Source organism: Lepidochelys kempii, chromosome 2 (genome assembly GCF_965140285.1).
Source record: "Lepidochelys kempii isolate rLepKem1 chromosome 2, rLepKem1.hap1, whole genome shotgun sequence".
NCBI classification, from domain to species: Eukaryota; Metazoa; Chordata; order Testudines; family Cheloniidae; genus Lepidochelys; species Lepidochelys kempii.
The window spans coordinates 130,680,955-130,698,774 of record NC_136381.1 but is presented as its reverse complement, the minus strand read 5'-3'; the positions used below and the strand labels follow the sequence as shown (position 1 = coordinate 130,698,774).

At 40.6% G+C, this 17,820-nt stretch overlaps 1 protein-coding gene across 1 annotated transcript in view; it reads right to left on the bottom strand.

The window, feature by feature from the left end:
- CDH12 (cadherin 12) overlaps positions 1–17,820 on the bottom strand; it is a 206,596-nt gene that overhangs the window by 68,974 nt on the left and 119,802 nt on the right. The window contains exons 3-4 of the mRNA XM_073329466.1: positions 16,240–16,359; positions 11,698–11,865 (exon numbers count right to left, since the gene is read on the bottom strand). Coding sequence (XP_073185567.1) covers positions 11,698–11,865; positions 16,240–16,359 — 288 coding nt within the window. The remainder of the gene's footprint in view (positions 1–11,697; positions 11,866–16,239; positions 16,360–17,820) is intronic.

Sequence of the window (17,820 nt, the reverse complement as noted above, 5' to 3'; positions counted from 1 at the left end):
AGTTCTAGATGGCACCCCGAGGGGAGGACCTGTGACAGAGGGCTTGCAAGTTGGGATGGAGCAGATGGCCATGGTCCTGAGAAATCATATCTGGGTCCAACATGAAAGGCAGAGGAGGTCTCACTGACCAAATGATCAGTGTTGCCAAGGCCAGGCTGGTACTATTTATATGAGACAAGCATGGTCTAGATTGCCCAGAGTCTTAGTCTAGACAATGAACAGTATCAAAGGAAAGGCATACAGCAGGGAGTTCTTGCACTGTAGCAGGAAAGCGTCAGTCAATGAAGCTGAGTTGTGACATGCCTCCCCCACCACTCCCCGGGGCAGAACCGATCATGTTTTCTGTTGGCCTATGTTGCAAAATGTGTCCTCTTGGGGAGTCCCCCACAGCTGAAAGATAGATTTGGCCATGTCGGGATGTAGTGACCTTTCATGGTGAGTGGAGAAAGATCTGCTCAGATGACCTCTCAATGTGTTCTGCTTTCCTGGGAGGTAAGCAGCTTTCAGGTGAATGTAATTGGGTATGCAGAACTCACAGTAGAACTGCCTCCTTGCACAGTTGCAATGAATGTGCTCCTTCCTATCTATTTATATAGCACATAGTTGCTGTGTTCTCCCTTAACACTAGCAGATTTTTTCCCCACAATATGTGGACAGCAGTGGTGCTGGAACAATTTTTATATTGGGGGTTCTGAAGACATATTTGGATTGTTATTACTACTTCAAGCCAGGGGGTGTTGCAACACCCCCAGCACTCCTGATGGACAAAAGGCTGAACAGACTAGATGGATAGCATGTGACTTCCTGATATCTGGGAGTCCTCAGATCCTGGGAAGATTATAAACCTGAGTTTTCAGGGCTCTCACAAGTGCCCCCCAACCCAATGACAAGGCATCTGTGACTAACATAAGTATTGGCTGCAGCAAAATGAAGGGAACTCTGGTATAGACTTTATGAGGAGGGTCTTCCACTAGCCTAGAGAGGACAAAATTTACCTTGGATATGTGAACCAGTCTATCTAGATTATGTCAACTGGGAACATGCACAGACGCTTGCTATCCCCCAAAGCCTTCTACGGTGTAGTCTGGCGTGTTGTGCTACATAGGTACCTGCTCCATGTGCCCCAGGAGTCTGAGGCAACTGTGCACTGTGGTAACGGGATGTGCTTTTCGTTCCATGGCCAGGCCCTGGAGTGTTTGGAATGCTGACTGAGACAGGAATGTTTTGGATTGCATAGGCTCCAGGAGTGCTCCAATAAATTCTATTCTTTGAGTTGTTCAACTGAGTAATAGCCAAAATTCATTGAAGATGGACTGGACAATGATCATGATAGACAATACCTGAGACTTGGACTGGCCAGACAGTCAAACAGGAAGGGGAACATGTGGCTCTCCAGCTGCTGAAGATATGCCCCTGCCACCACCATGCAGTTTGTGAAAATGTAAGGGGCTTCTGACAGACCAAATGGAAGTACTGTGAATTGGTAGTGGTTTCCATTCAAAATAAATCTGAGAAACTTCCAGTGCTCTGCACACATCACTATATGAAAGTAAGTGTCTTTTAAGTTGAGGGCAGTCCCCTCGTTCCAGGAAAGGAATAATTTTATTTTCTTCAGATATTTATTAAACTATCAAATCTAAAATAGTCCTGAGACCACCTTTTAGTTTGGGAATAAGGAAATAGTGAGAATAAAACCCCTTCCCCCAAAGACCCCTATGGTGCCCTGTGATGAAGTAGAGAAACTGCCAATCAGCACAGCAGTGGTTAAAGAGAGCCTTTGGGCCCAGCTCGCCCTGCCCTGTTATATCTGCAGCCAATGCCAAGCCTGGAGTGGGGGGAGAAAAGAAGAGAGCCTGGCCCAGTTCAGGGCTGACTGGCAAAGAAGCAGGAGCTAGCTGTCCCCATACCTGAGGGAAAGGATTACTAGCCTGCCAGCCAGGACAGCCATTTGGGAGCAAGCACTGTCTCCCCAGCCAAGGGAGACTGTAAAGAAACCTCCAGCACTGGAGGCAAGTGAATGAGTGAATTCCAGAGACATTGTGGGGCTTGTCTGCACCAACTGGTGGCTGCCCCACCTGAAGGAGCCTGGGACCATGACAAGGTGCCACACAAGATTGGCACCCAAGCTACCGTACAGGAAGCAAGCCGCCCAGAAATCTGGACTAGAGAGACCCCATAGTGCTCGAAATAGGGGTGTTGCCACACCCCCTGGCTTGAAGTAGTAATAACAAACACCAAATACATGGTTTCCATCATTAGCACCCCCACTATAAAAATTGTTCCAGCACCCATGGAGGGGCCACACCCCAAACTGAAAATACTGGTAGGGAGTAGCCCAGGGCAGCAGATTCTGACTCCTTGATGGGAGTCCCTGCTGTTCAGGTGTTGATGTACACAGGACCCTCAGCTGGGACATAATGGAGAGGGAGGGCCTGGGTCTCAATATGCCCCTGGACTTAAAAACTGAGTCTCCTCAATCATGCAAGGGCTGAGAGCAAAGCGCTCTAATCACAATGCCACCCAGCCCTCCAAACCACCTATTACACTCCCTCTAGAAGACAAGATTGGACCGACCACTGAAGAATGGTATCATGAGAGTGGTCCCTGAAGAGGGACACGGAAGGGGATGGGAAAGGAAGAGAGAAACAAATATAGGGCCTATCCCAGATCCACTGCGGATACGATCCATTGATCCAATGTGATGTGAGTCCAAGCACAGAGGAACTGAGATAGACAAGTGGAAAACATTTGGGTAGGAACAGATGGGCCTGTAGGAATTGGTATATTTCCCTTGACAGACATGTTTAGTCTGGGCTGCTGGTTGGGAGGAACCTTTTGTTGCAGAGGAGGAAGAGATGGGAGGTGGTCACCTCCTATCATTCTTGCCCCTTTTTCTCAATGAAGTATAGGCCAAGGTATAAAGTTCTGATATCTTACAGGCTAGTAGCCAATCATCCATCTTTTCGAGAAAGGAGGGACCTTTAAAGGACAGATCTTGGATGGTCTGCTGTACGTCAGAAGTGAGATTGGAAGACTACAGCTACGAACATCTCCCCATAGATATGGCAGACAACATGGATTGAGCTCCTGAGTCTGCCATGTCCAAACTGTCCTGACCACTAGCTAGCCCTCTTCCACCATCACACTAAATTCCTGCCAGAGACCTCCAGTAACCTGTCTTTAAACTTCATTATGTTTTCACACAAAGTGGAGTCATAATGAGTAAGAGTTTACTGGTTAGCAATTCTAAGTTGCAGCCCTCCAGCTGAATAAAGTTTACAACCAAACAAGTGCAATCTCTTTGACTCCTTCCCCTTCAGTATCGATGCTTGGCACCCCTGCCTCTCCCGCTCGTTAGCTGCTGCCACCACCAAAGAGCCTGGGGGATGGTGAGAACAGGTGATGAAAACCCTTGGAAGTGACATAGTATCTCCTCTCTGACCATTTTGCTGTAGAAAGGAGGAATCTGCCAGGGTGTACTGATCAACTCCAGAATTGCTTCATTAATCAGAAGTGCTACACTGGAGGGCGCTGTTGAAACTAATATGCTGATTAGCATGTGGGATTTCTTGCAGATCTCTTCCACCCGAATTTGTAATACTGAGGCCACCCTTTTAGGCAGCTCTTGGTGAGACTTGTAATCCTCTGGTGGCAGTGAATCACTCACCATCTCTACAGTCTCATCTGGATGAAGACACACCAAGATGTTGAGGCAGTATTTGGTCTCTTTCTTGCGGTAGACGAGCTGACTGAACAACTTCCAGCTGCTCAGTAGTGGGCATCAGATAATGTTGTCTGTGGTGCTGATGATCTTGGTACATCCTCAAGGAAGTCAACTCAAGCAGATGAGGGGAAGTTCTAGCATGGGGAGGGTCACTCCACAGTGTCCACAATGGCCACTGACATGGTGGTGGTGGGTCTCATGCTTGTGCAGACCATTGCCTCTTATTTATCTATCTAGTGTTTGCATATTCACTGAGCCAAGCAATAGTGTTTTTAGTGGTCAAATGAAGCTCTCAGAGGCCACATTTGAATTTGGTTAGTGGGCACTCCTCGACAATGTGTATCATTATTTGATCTGCGCCATAGCTGCTGCTTGGATTGTCTCAAAGACCCCAATGGTGCTCGTTGGCTGCACCAAGGCCTGGCCCACTCTGGAATTGGTTAAGAATGTCCCACTGATGACATGGCAGGTTGAAACTGGGCAATATTGAGATATGCCCACTCCTGGGACTGACCCCAAGGCTGTGATGGAGGGTATACATCCCATCTCACATGGAACACACAAGACCTCATCTCCAAGTCCAAAGGAGATGACTCAGAGTAATGTGATAATAGTGGAGCAGATCCTGTGTGGACAGGAGAGAGCTGAGCCTGGGGTTGGCAGTACCAGGGATATTAACGATGGTTTGCCTCTGGATTTTACCATCCTCTTTGATACCAGAAGTGTAGAGGGTATTGATACCATATGCTGGTGAGGAGCTGGTGTAGGAAACACAGTCACTGGTATTGGCTGAAACCCGTCCTCCTCCAATGGGGACACTGGTACCAAAAATTTGAGTAATCCTCCAGCAGCTGAATATGCTTCAATCGTTGTCAGGACCCAGAATTGGGTTTTGAGTTTGATGTGTTTGCATAGGAACTTCAAGTGTCGGCCTCAATGCCCTGGCACAGGTTCTGGAGTCACAGATTCTGCCCCCCCCCTCCTAGAAGAGGCATGCTCTGGTGTACGTTTCTCTTCAAGAGTCTCTCCCTGACTCTTTACTGCTAGATGGCCTTGGTACCCATGATCTTGCTAAATGGGGGACCAACTCCTTGGAAGATCCACATCTTTCTTCCGTACTGGAGCCATACAATACAGTGCCAAAGGAAGTACGCTTTGAACTTGACGGCTCTGATGGAGGGCGGGATGCTGCCTCCATAAGGAGACACTTAAATCTCACTGCTCTATCTTTTTTAGAGCAAGGCTTAAATCCTTTACAACTTGTCACTGATGTGGGACTCCCCCAAACATTCTAGGCAGCTGAGTTGTGAGTTGCTGATTGACATCAGCTGTCAAACAATTGGCAGGACTTAAGCCCCAGAGTGAGGCATGGCTCCAGTCCCAGCACCAAGATTCAAATTTGGACCAAAATCTGAAATCTAATATTCACTATACTTTCTACTTAACTAGCTACTGTGAGAACAAATAATCTATAAGCAAAGAGTGCAGGGAAAACTTGCAGTAGCAAGATGGGAAGCACTCCAACAATAATCACTGGTGGTAAGAAGGAACTGAGGAGTTCGGGGAAGGTGTCCAGTGGCAGAAGGCACTTGAGATATCCCAACAGGTACTACTGAAGGGAAAAAGTTCTCTGACAACTGTGCACTTGTCAGGCACATCCCTACAGTGGAATGGACATGTGCAATCACTCAAAGAACAAATAACAATTTGGAGAGAATTCAATGGAAAACTCTGAAGGGATCCCTTGCAGTGTTTTTCTGCCCTCTGGTCTTCTCCTGTGGCTTTCTTTGAGACGTAACCTGACACAATATATTTGGAGCCAGATTTCCATAACTGCTTAGTTCTCATGTAGACAAATAAATAAGTGGCCAGATTTTCAAAAGTGCTCAGTAGAACTGGTTGAAAAAAAACAAAAACAAAACTTGCATTATACTTTTTTCCACTGAGAAATGCCATTTTGTCAGCACCCTGAATTTTTTGAGTAAATGTATCAGCTTTGAAGAACATTTCTCAGCTCAGGTCAAGATGGAGGATGTACCAACAAGCATTCCAGAACACCCCAGTGGCTTGGGCATTCAGCTGGTATGTAGGAGACCTGGGTTCAAGTTCCTATTGTTCCTGCTTCAAAGCATAGCCAATATCCCAGCAGTTAGGGAATTCACTTTGGTTTCTGATATATGTAATCTTGGGTACTTTTCATTCTGTCTCCCTAAATACCCCAGAATAATGTCTTCATATCTCCTCACAGAAAGCAAGCTGGGTGGAATGACTGGTATGTTTCCACCCAGAGGTTGCTGAACTTCTATGAAGCACTTTTGTATACACCTTTCATCCAGAAAACAACTGATATAAGATATGATTATTAATGAAGACAGTCTCCTGCAATGATGAAACATTTCAAAATTAACCTACACATTTTGCTGTTAATGGCCAGCCAGCACTTAAAGCTGATGGTAGGGGAAAATAACCCCATTTCACGAACTGAATAAGAATAGACTAATAACACCATCTTTATAAGATACAGATAATATTTATCTTCTAACCACTATTCAGTAAATAAGTGCCATTTATATTCTGGGAATACAGTGCGTACTGTACCACAGTACTATATTTTTTCTATTGACAAATTATCTAAATACTATAGTTATTCATTGCATAATGCCAAGGAACATTCTTTTTTGTTTGTTTGTTTACCTGCTTTGATGTTGTTGATGGCTCAGTCTATCTTGTTTGAGTACTGTAACAGAGGCTTTTATTTCATTCAGTCAATATTCCAAACAGCCTTTCAGAAAGCTTCATCTCACTTGCGTATTTTTGTGAGAGCTGAAAACAAAATCAACTCAGTAAGAGTATGGCAGACAAAAAAAGCAGTAAATGTTAAACATTTTGAGATGATGTATTACCTGAAAGTTTCTCTCTCCAGATTTCTGAAAGTATTCCTCACTTTTTATTTCAGTTTATGTTTTAAAGGTGTCCTTGCATTCTTCAGTTTAAATAGAACTTTTCATTCTTCCAGATTCTTCATGATCAGGAACATACAATGTTGATAGCTGACTATCAAAGACAAACAACTATCTAAGGAGTTTTCGGCAAAGACAGAATCAACTGTTGAAGAACTAAGCTGATCTCAGTGGAAGCTTGGGAGAAGTTCTGCTATGATAGGGTGGGTATTCCATTAAAAATAATTGGCTTAAATGGAAAACTGAATAGAGATGTAGCTACTTTTATTTATTTATATATTCTGGATTAGAGGATTTTTTAAATGTTATTTTTTTAAATAAGTAGGTACACCCATAACTGTGAAATCATAGTGCTGCATTTGACTGATAGACAATGTGGCATTGTTTACTTGCCACAGGACTGAGGCAGGAGACCGAGGTTCTAGTCTCAATGTTGCCACTGACTGGACATACTGTACAGTCTTGGGAAAAATCACATAACTGAGCTGGGTCTCAATTAGTCTCATTTTACACATGGGGAAAAAACTATAATACTGTTGTTACCTATCCCAAGTTGTGCTGGGAATGCTAATTTGTTAGTTTGTAATACACATTAAAATCAGTAAGTGCATCCTTCTGCTACAGCACCCAAGAGCATGCTCAGTCAAATGCTTTATACGGACTTGCAAATTATGTGACAAAACTCTTTATCTGAATAGGGTTTTTTTCAGTAAAAGGTGAATTAAGAGGGTGTCAGGATTTAAAGAAATAACTAATCTGACCTCCAAGAGAGACATTTTATGGTGGTCTCGTGTTTGCTAGCATTGGAATGAAAATAATATACTTTTAAAATATTGATTGATTCTTTTTCTGTATGGGGTGGGGGATGTTATCTTCTAAAAGGATATTTATCTTATTAAAATAATAAAAAAAGAGTGTTTCCTTGAACCAGACTGTTTCTATGAGCATTTATTGTTCTATAAATACTATTTTATTTCTCTGAATTGCTTTCACGTTCACTCTGTCATCATTGAGCAGAAGAAAGAGGCAGGGCAGCTGAAGCACAACAACATTGCAAAATATGAATTAACCACTTCACTTAATTGGTTTGATTCCATAATGTATAATTTATACCAGCTAATTATACAGCTTTTGTCATTTAAATGTTGAAGTAAATGCATCCCATCAACTTCTTCTGAAGCTTATTTTAACAATTGGAAGCCAGCCACAATCATCCTGGAGGCTAGCTGACATGTTAAGGCTTAGTACATTAGCTTCATGAAAGAATGTGCTGAATTGTCTTTTTACTTAAACAGTTCTCCCTATGCATTACTAGCTGAAGAGTGAGAATACCCGTTAGCTGAAACACATCTGAATGTGAATTGCTTTCATCCAGACCCGGCCTACACTAGAAAATTAGGTCAACATAACTACTTCCCTCAGGGGTATGAAAAATAGTCACCCTTGAGCAGTGTAGTTAAAACAGCCTTAATCCCCATCAACTAAGCTACCACATCTCAGGTAGGTGGATTACCTACACTGAGGAGAGAACCCCTCCAATTGACATAGGTATTGTCTATGCTGAAGCACTACAGAGGCTTAGCTGTGCAACCGTACCATTTTTAAGCGTGGACATACCCCCAGTCTTCTCCATCCAAAGTCTCCTTTCTTTCCCCGAAGATGTATTACCGCACATTCTTGATTAAATTGTTCCTGACATCAGCTTTATTCTACAGACCACATTTTCACTCCCTCGCCTCTTTGGTAATATAAAGGACCTTTGGATATGAGAAGATGGTCTCCGTGTTTACAAATGTATTCTGTCTTTATCTAGGAATCATGCTCCATAATTTAGAATGGAAGAATAATCAGAAGAGTTAGTCATAATAGACATGTGAAACCCCTATGGAAACATATTCCTACTAATGAAAACTTTAAAACCATTCATCCTTCCAGTTATATGAAAGTCCATGGAAGCAGGTTATCTTGCTTTACAAAATGTGGGTCAAGAGTTACCTGCAGAACAAACAGCTCAATCACAGATTTATAATGCTTCAAGGTTTTCCTGTTTTCTCACTGGTCCACCTTCATTACTTAAAAATACACAAGAAGGAACTTCTCTGTTGAATACTTTCAAAAGCGTATTTCCTAAATAAAAATGCCATGTTTAGCAGGACAGTCAATAATCTTTCATCTCTAGAATCTGCTATCCTGTCTAAACCCACCTAGCTCTTTAAGGGAGCCTCAGTGAAAGAAAAGTGGTGTGTGCTTGAAATTTTTTTGGCAAGCTTAAAATCCATTATTTATCAGTGTATAGTTCCTTCCTACTATTAATACTATATGCTATCTCACTTTTGTTGGGAAAAAAAGTCCTAACTGAATTCAGAAAATAAGCCTAAACCTTATTCTATTGTAATGAATAGTTTCTCACTCTGTAGGATAATGTGGTGTGCAGCATCTTTGGCAACAAGAGTAGTTGCCCTATTAATGGACCCAATTTTGTATGGTCCTGAGCAACTTTGGTGAGATGCCAAATGCCTCAATTGCCCTGGGTCATGGACTCCATAAAGACATTAGTTTTGTGTCTCATTACAACAATCTATAACCCACTAACCCTCCTTTGTCCTACCTATGACAGCAAAGGTGTTAATTGCCCACTTCATCTTGAATGGTTTCTTGCAATGTGTTAACTCCTTATGTTTACTAATCTGTTCCAGCTTGTATTTAGTTGTGACATTCTGATTACCTTTGCCAGACTTGAAGAGCTGTGTGGAGCTCAAAATCTTGTCTCTTTCACCAACAGAACTTGGTCCAATAAAAGATACTATGTCACTCACCTTCTATCTCTCAATTCCTATTGAAATAGATGAAGGCATTCAGGGCCTGGCCCGCCTGGGCCTAATATGGAGGCTTAACACCAAACAAAAAATATGCACTAGAAACGCATTAATTGTGACAAGCCAGGGTGGGATTCACAAAGGTACCTAGGTGCCTAACTCATTGATTTCAATAGGAGTGATGCACCTAAGTACTTTGTGAATCGCACATCTCAAGTGGGTGTCCAGATTAAGGGGAGGTCCACACTACAAAATTACTCTGGTATAACTACATCATTCAGGGATGTGAAAAATGCACACTGATGCTAATCCACCTCTGTGAGAGGCCATAGCTATTATGCCAATGGGAGAGTCCCCATTAAGCAGCGCCTTTGCTATTACTGTTCTGAAAAAGCCGTAATCATTACTTTTCATTAAGCTAAACCTGTTCCCTCTGTGACACACCCAATAAAGACTGTTTCAGTGACATGGTTACCCTGATTATGCAAGTTCTTACTGAAAGGAATACCCAATATCATTCTCTCACATTTTAGCCTTTGGCCATACTAAATGTATGTTACTTCCATTACACACTGTGCACCTCAGATATTATTCCCATCTGTTTCATCAAGAGCTATAGCTCTTGACTTCTGACATTTGATATAATAAGAGAGAAAAGGTTTACAACTCTCAGTATGCAGAGAAGAGCAGAAACTTGATCTGTTGATATTTTAACCACTGCATAAAGCCTTGACTGGACTAAAAAGTCATCACTACAGACATACCTGAAATAAGACCTTTAAAGCTGTCTTTTTGGAAGTGTAAAAAATAATCTCCTGGTGTCTCTATTTTTGTTAAAAAGTATATTTTGTTCCTTCGCACTTTGAAATGTTTCAGTCTATTAAGACAGATGGTCACATAAAGTAATTTCGGGGGCTGATTAAATCCCATAGTAGCAGAGAGAGTAAAAGGTACAACTGAAAATCTGCTGGAAGAAGAGCTTTGTGAACCTTGCCACACTGGAAATCTCTGTTTGATATTCTGAGGGAGGTTCTTGAATCTCTCCAGAAATGCAGTGAATTCCATTCCGGAAGGTGGGAAGAATAAATGTTGGAAAGAAAACAATAGTCTCACGAAGACATAGGTGTAATCTGAAGCCTCTGTCACCAAAGAGCCAGTTATATGTACTGCAATTACAGTGTGGAATGTAAGGAATGTAGGAATGTAATCAAAACCATGTAGGAATGTAATCGAAACAAGGTAGAACCATATAAATAGTGGCAAAAACAAGACTCCTGTGCCATCACTAAATTGTTCATTCAAATATTCTAATCTAATAATAGAAGTTTGTCTTGTTGACTGTCATTTAGCAACTAAGGGTGGGATTCACCAAGGTATTTAGATTCCTAACTCCCACTGAAACCAGTAAGAGTTAGGTGCCTAAATACGTTTGTGAATCCCACCCTAATAGTTTGGCACGACTACCCAAGTTTACAAGCTCGATTTTCAGACTTCATGAGCACTCACAATTCCAGTAGTCTTCAAAAAGAGCTGCACGTGCTTCTGAAAATCACCACCCTATCAAACAACCTTTTAAAATGACTACATTTCTGAAAAGCCTGATTCCAACTAATTTATATAAAGATCTTTAGTACATGATCTCTATTCCGATTCTATGACTATTTTCCAGTACAGACTTAACCTCGATGGGCCCAGATGGCACAACAGTGTTGCACCTGCTAATGACAACAATTATTCTGACTAGTAGTCCTTCTACCAAATATTGCTTCTTAGTTGTTTCTTTGAACAATGCCAGCTTATACCTTTAATAAAAGGGCCAGGAATGTGTGACCCACCCTCGAATGTAAAACATTTATAATCAGGAGACATTTGAAGAGTGACATCACCTTTCCCTGGATAAAATATATGTCCCGAACTGATGTTATAAAAAAATATAACTGCTACCAGCTATGGGCCTGATCTTGCAAAATGCTGCATACCCTCATTTCCCACTGTATGTTTGGCAACTTGCAAGATTGGGCCTTGTGTTCTTTAAAACAGTTCTTGTCTTAGCAAAGATCCAGTCCATAATTTTCCGTCATGCATTAGAGTCCCCTTCTGTCTGGCCTCCAACCCAAGAAATTCTGTAAGGGAGCCTTCACACTGATGTTATAAACTACACTCCTTTCGAAATTAGTGTATGTAAAATAAAACATACTCTTGGGAAATCTGGGTGGGTTGTCATTGACATCGGTGAGAGTTATGTTTACAGTGGTAGTTCCAGCTAATCCTCCCAGCTGTCCTCCCATATCCTTGGCTTGGATGAGGACTTGATATTGTTCTTTGACCTCTCTGTCCATGTTTGGCAAAGCTGTTCTTATTACACCTTGGAGGGAAAAAAAGAAAAGAGAAACACAATATATATAAAACCACGCCTTGGCAAAGGTTTTGTTTACAGAATAATATTCTTTCCTATGTACGCTGATGGTCAGATTCCGCAAAGAGTTCATCAACTGGCAGTTCCCATTTAGATACCTGAATGAAGTGCTCAGATTTCTAAAAGAGCCCAGTAGTCAGCAGCTCCAATAGAGAGACTCACATTGATTTCAGTGGGTGACCAGAAGGAAGCTTGATTACACAGTAGTATTTCAGGGGCTGTCTCCCCCGCCCCACTTTAATCCACCATCCAAAATGTGGGTTTGTTTGTTTTTTTGGATGGTGGATTAAGACTGACAAGTGTATTTTCACTAGGGATGTGAATGAGAAGAGAGTGAATGGAAAAGTCATAAGGGGCAGTGTGGCTAAAAGCACAGAGACATGAGTGGGAGAAGAAGGGGTGAGGTGTAGACCAAAAAAAAAAAAAAAAGGTAGAAAGTGGTGAGTAGTCATCACTAACTACTTCTCAGACTGTCTCTGTCATCACTACTTCTCAGACTGTCTCTCCTGTATTTGAAACAAAATATCCACTATCACCACCAATGTAGTGAGGTTCCATTGGTCAAGATAACATCCTTCTGTACAAAAAATGGGGTTTGGTCACAAAAGTATCGATGTTCACCTGCTACAGCCATTGCTGAAAATGCTCAGGCACTTTTTGAATAGAGTATGGTAAATATCCTACCTGCAGTTGCAAACACAAAATTAGTCATTAATCAATTGTGTTTTAATCTTGAGTGACTCTGAACAGTTGGCATCTAACTATACCTTCTGTAGCATTCTTTCTGTTATGTTAAACATTTTTATAATAATTATAAAGGTTTTATATAAACATTGATGTAATAACGTTTTTATGTTAAAAATGTAGGCTCCTGTGACCAAATTCATGGGAAAAGGTATGTTACCTTGTCATAAGCCAACACTGTATAATGCAATATAATTAAACAATATTTCTCAGAAATGGTTTGATACAGGCAGTTTAATGCAGACAGCCTGTGTGGTTATAAAATAAGCCAGTTGGAGAAGGATTATTATTATTTCAGAAATTATTATCTATGAACATTAGGCTGGTTGGTTTTAAAATCTGTCTTTTTCCCTTTTGTTACAATGTACACAGAGTGATAAGAAAAAAATCTCTCTTGGGATGCTTGTTATTTCTTTGGCAATTAACTCGTGTGTCAACCAGTAAGAATGGAATCAATTAGTTTATAACTCTTGCTAGGAGTCTAAAAATAACTTTGGCTTCGATTCACCACTGGTTCAACTGATCAAAAATTCCTAATAAAATTGATTGTATAAGGATGAAGATTTCTTTCATTTGCAACATTGATGATAATAGGAACAATTATTGAAAATAATGTACTGCCTTCTTCCTCAGCATGGCAGTTAGGGCACTAAATAATAACTAACGTCTGAAATAATTAAGCATATGTGTGCATAGTTTTGAAACAAGGGTTGTGATTCTTTTCTTTTCAAAAACTCAATGCTATTCAAAAGGCTCCACTTTTCACAGTAGAGTTTAAAGCTCCAGGATTATAAAAATAACTGAAAATACATATTTAAAAAGTGAATAAAATACTAAAAAGCCCTACTAGCATCATTAAAAATGGGAGTCATTGGAGACTGAAAACAGAAAGGGAAGTATTTTAAATCTTTGGGGTTTTTTTAGTGGCAAAAGTCCTTTTGTAAATTGAGACAACACTATCAGGCTTCCACTGAAACCTCTTCCCCTTTCCATGATTTTACCTCCTGAAATGTTTTACAACATATTTCTTATACTCAAGTCCAAGGAGTAAACAACGATGGAAATCAATTTTTCCCCTTGTTATACTAGTAGAAGAGAGCAAAATAATAATAATTAAATAAATAAAATTGATGTGTTCAGCACTCAAAGAAACAAGCAGAGAATATTTCATGAACACGAGGTGCAGTTCACCTTGATTTTTACATTATGTTTTAAGATAGCATTGGTTAGCTTTAAATCTGTTAAAAATCTTCCTAATGGATTACAGTACATAAACAATTGGTTGTCACTCTAGCAGTGAACTTCCTAATCACCCACTGCTTTTCCTGTCTGGAAGTTGGAAGCATTCTGTAGCTTTTCCAATAAGAGATCTCTGTCTCCAATAAAAAATCAATAAGAATAATGTAAATGTCAAAAATAGTCCAATGGCAATATTTTCATTCACTTTGCACTCTATATTAAAAGACTAAATAAACATGAAAAACAACATTTTCTATAAAAAAGCATGTGTTTATATGGATGTTTCAGAGAGCACATTTAAGAATCTCACTAGAGCAATTCATTATATGGAATAATGATTAACAGGAAAGAACCCATTGCATTTCTTCTTCCTCTTCACAAAAAATATTAGAATTTTGAAATCAAGGCTTATTGTAATGCTAGATCTACATGGATTCAGTACTGAACTGAATGTTCCCAGCTTTTACCATTTTAAATCTTTTAGCGTTAACCAAGAGGGCTGCAGAATTGAATAATATTAAAAGGGTTTGTTTGTTTGTTTGTTTGTTTGTTTGCAAGGAATACAGATAGTGAATGTGAACCGACATACAATGTCCCTGGGGTTGCCAAAAGACCAACAAGTATAAGCTCAGGGCCCAATCCTATCATGAGTTCTATGCAGATAGGCCCTGCACCTGGATGATCTCCAGTGATCTTAATGGAGAGTCGGGGATCTGTCCACATGGAACAACTTTGAGTATGTGAGCCTCTGCGCCTGATCTTGTAACGAAGTTCATGAGTTAATACTAATGTGAGCAGTTCTCTTGGTGTGAATATAACCCCTCTAATGGCTTTCATGTACCCTTGTATATTGCAAGTTAATGTTGCTCAGAGTAGCATTAATCTATATGCTCATTTCTGATATTAGTTCCACTTGAGTAGCATGTTCAGAGGGGTTGATAGGGTATGTGTGATATATGGGGTTTCCCCTCTGCATGACTTTCCTGGGCTCTTCTTATGTAAGCTTTCCCCATCTGCTCCACTCAATACTGAGTAACAAAAGGCAGCAAATACCCCCAAAGATCTAAAACAATGCAGGGAATGCTGGTGGGGATATAATCAGGTGTTACATGAGAAATATAGATACCTGAATTCAGCTTGTGGCCGGTTAAAGCTTTTCAGTTCACTTTTAAATTCCTCTCCATTTCCCACAAGATTTAATCCAAAAAGAAGCATTAAGATTAAGATTTTTTTTCAGGTGTCTGAAAAAGTCAGATTTTGATTTTCAAAGTAGAGTCGTCGAGCCAGCCTGCAATATGATCTACTGCTAAATGGAGCATGTGACAGAGGAACGTGCCCTTTGGAGATTCTGCACTAACAGTGTTGTGCATCTCCCATCTCCAATTATTGATTCATCTGTGAGAAAGTCTTTAACATGCCATCTGACATTCAAGTACAGCTTCACTGGGAGAAGAAATTCCATTTGTTGAAAAGGGCATATGGGTGACTATTCCTTGCAAGTTCAAGATATAGTTTGTAGCATTTAGTGTGTACATTCTAGGTTCACTGAATTATTAAATATAGAAACAGGAATGGCATTTAAAAATGTAGGGCACGATAAAATATTTCTTCTCTGACAACACATCTAACAACCTCAGACCAACATCCTGTGCCCTAGCAAAAGAAGAGGGCAGGGACCAATCAGCTGTCCACATTCTCAAGTTAAAAAACATGCAACACAAGAATTACTGCTAGAGTATTCGGAGTAACAGCCGTGTTAGTCTGTATTCACAAAAAGAAAAGGAGTCCTTGTGGCACCTTAGAGACTAACCAATTTATTTGAGCATAAGCTTTCGTGAGCTACAGCATCCGATGAAGTGAGCTGTAGCTCACAAAAGCTTATGCTCAAATAAATTGGTTAGTCTCTAAGGTGCCACAAGGACTCCTTTTCTTTTTGCTAGAGTATTCTTCATTCTAGGCAATCAGACTGCAAATTGAGTCAACAGGATGAAGACTTGAGATTTGGAGTCAAAACATCCAGGAAAAAAAAAGAGAGAACACACAACTGAACAGCACTTAAAGACAGAAGTAATCTTAACAACATGGAAGTAACAGTGCACCAGGAAAGACCTCTTCAACACATACATACTTTAGGCATTCCAAACTATATGGCAGGTTGCAATTTATTCAAAACCCAGTCTGCGCACAAAGCAAATGTATGACGATGTATTGGCCTTTGGGTGTATCGGAGCATTAGGTATTTATTTCTAAACACGCCAATAATAATGCCCACTTCGATGTTTAATCAAAGTTTAAATGTTTGAAAGGGCAATATAATATTGTTGCTGATGAAACATTTACCTGTCTTAGGATCAATGGAGAAGTATGGTTGCCCCTGAAGAATACTATAAACCACTCTGGCACTGTTTCCATATGTAGGATCATCAGCATCTGTAGCTTTAACCTGAAGTACATATGCACCTAGAAAAAAAATGCAGATGTTTTAATTTCCAAAAGAAAACAAAGATCAGAATATTGCTGACATATTGTATAGCTTAGCCCCTTTTGATGAAGGCATTTGCTGTAACTCCTGCTTCTTTGGAAACAGGGCAAGAACAATGTAATGTTTCAGACTTAAACACTGACATAAATGTAAGTAGCAGTTGCAGCAGACGGGGAAGGGAAGAGAAGGTGGGCAGGCACCCATGCTTCAGAATACACTTACCAGCAAGTTGGAGAGGAGGGGTGTTGTGAGGGAAAGCAGGCCAGTTGCCCACCCTTAGATATGTAAATATGTGTGGGAGTAATAGGATAATCCATTTCCCCTTCAAGAGATGTCTAAAGGCAAGGGGAGCCCACCTATGCCCTTTTGGAGGGAGGGTATTCTTGTGTGTTTTGACAGTTTTACAACACTCACTGGGGACCATGCAGTTTACCAGTCTGGCTTTGAGGGTTTGAATCTGCATAAACACCAAACTCCAAGTGCAACCTGGGAGTCCCAACACTTTGCAAACCAAAATCATCAGCAGAGTTTGCTGACATTCATGTGAGGGAATTATTAGGTAAATTGGAAAAAGATGGGGATCAATATGAAATTTGAATATGAAAACTGAAAGGTGGATAAGGAACTGGTTAAAGGGGAATCTACAACGGGTTCTACTGAATGGTGAACTGTCAGGCTGGAGGGAGGTTACTAGTGGAGTTCCTCAGAGATCGGTTTTGGGACCAATCTTATTTAATCTTTTTATTACTGACCTTGGCACAAAAAATGGGAATGTGCAAATAAAGTTTGTGGATGACACAAAGCTGGGAGGTATTGCCAATACATAGAAGGACTGGGATATCATTCAGGAAGATCTGGATGAACTTGTAAACTGGAGTAATAGTAATAGGATGAAATTTAATAGTGAAAAGTGCAAGGTCATGCATTTAGGGATTAATAACAAGATTTTTTGTTATAAACTGGGGATGCATCAGTTGGAAGTAACAGAGTATTGGTTGATCACAGGATGACTATGAGCTGCCAATGTGATAGGGCCGTGGAAAAAGCTAATGCGGTCTTGGGATGCATCAGGCAGGGTATTTCCAGAAGAGATAAGGAGGTGTTAGTACCATTATACAAGGCACTGGTGAGACCTCATCTGGAATACTGTGTGCAGTTCTGGTCTCCCATGTTTAAGAAAGATTAATTCAAACTGGAACAGGTGCAGAGAAGGGCTACTAGGATGATCCAAGGAATGGAAAACCTGTCTTATAAAAGGAGACTCAAAGAGCTTGGCTTGTTTAGCCTAACCAAAAGAAGGCTGAGATGATTGCGCTCTATAAATATATCAGAGGGATAAATACCAGGGAGGGAGAGGAATTATTTAAGCTCAGTACCAATGTGGGCACAAGAACAAATGGATATAAACTGGCCATCAGGAAGTTTAGACTTGAAATTAG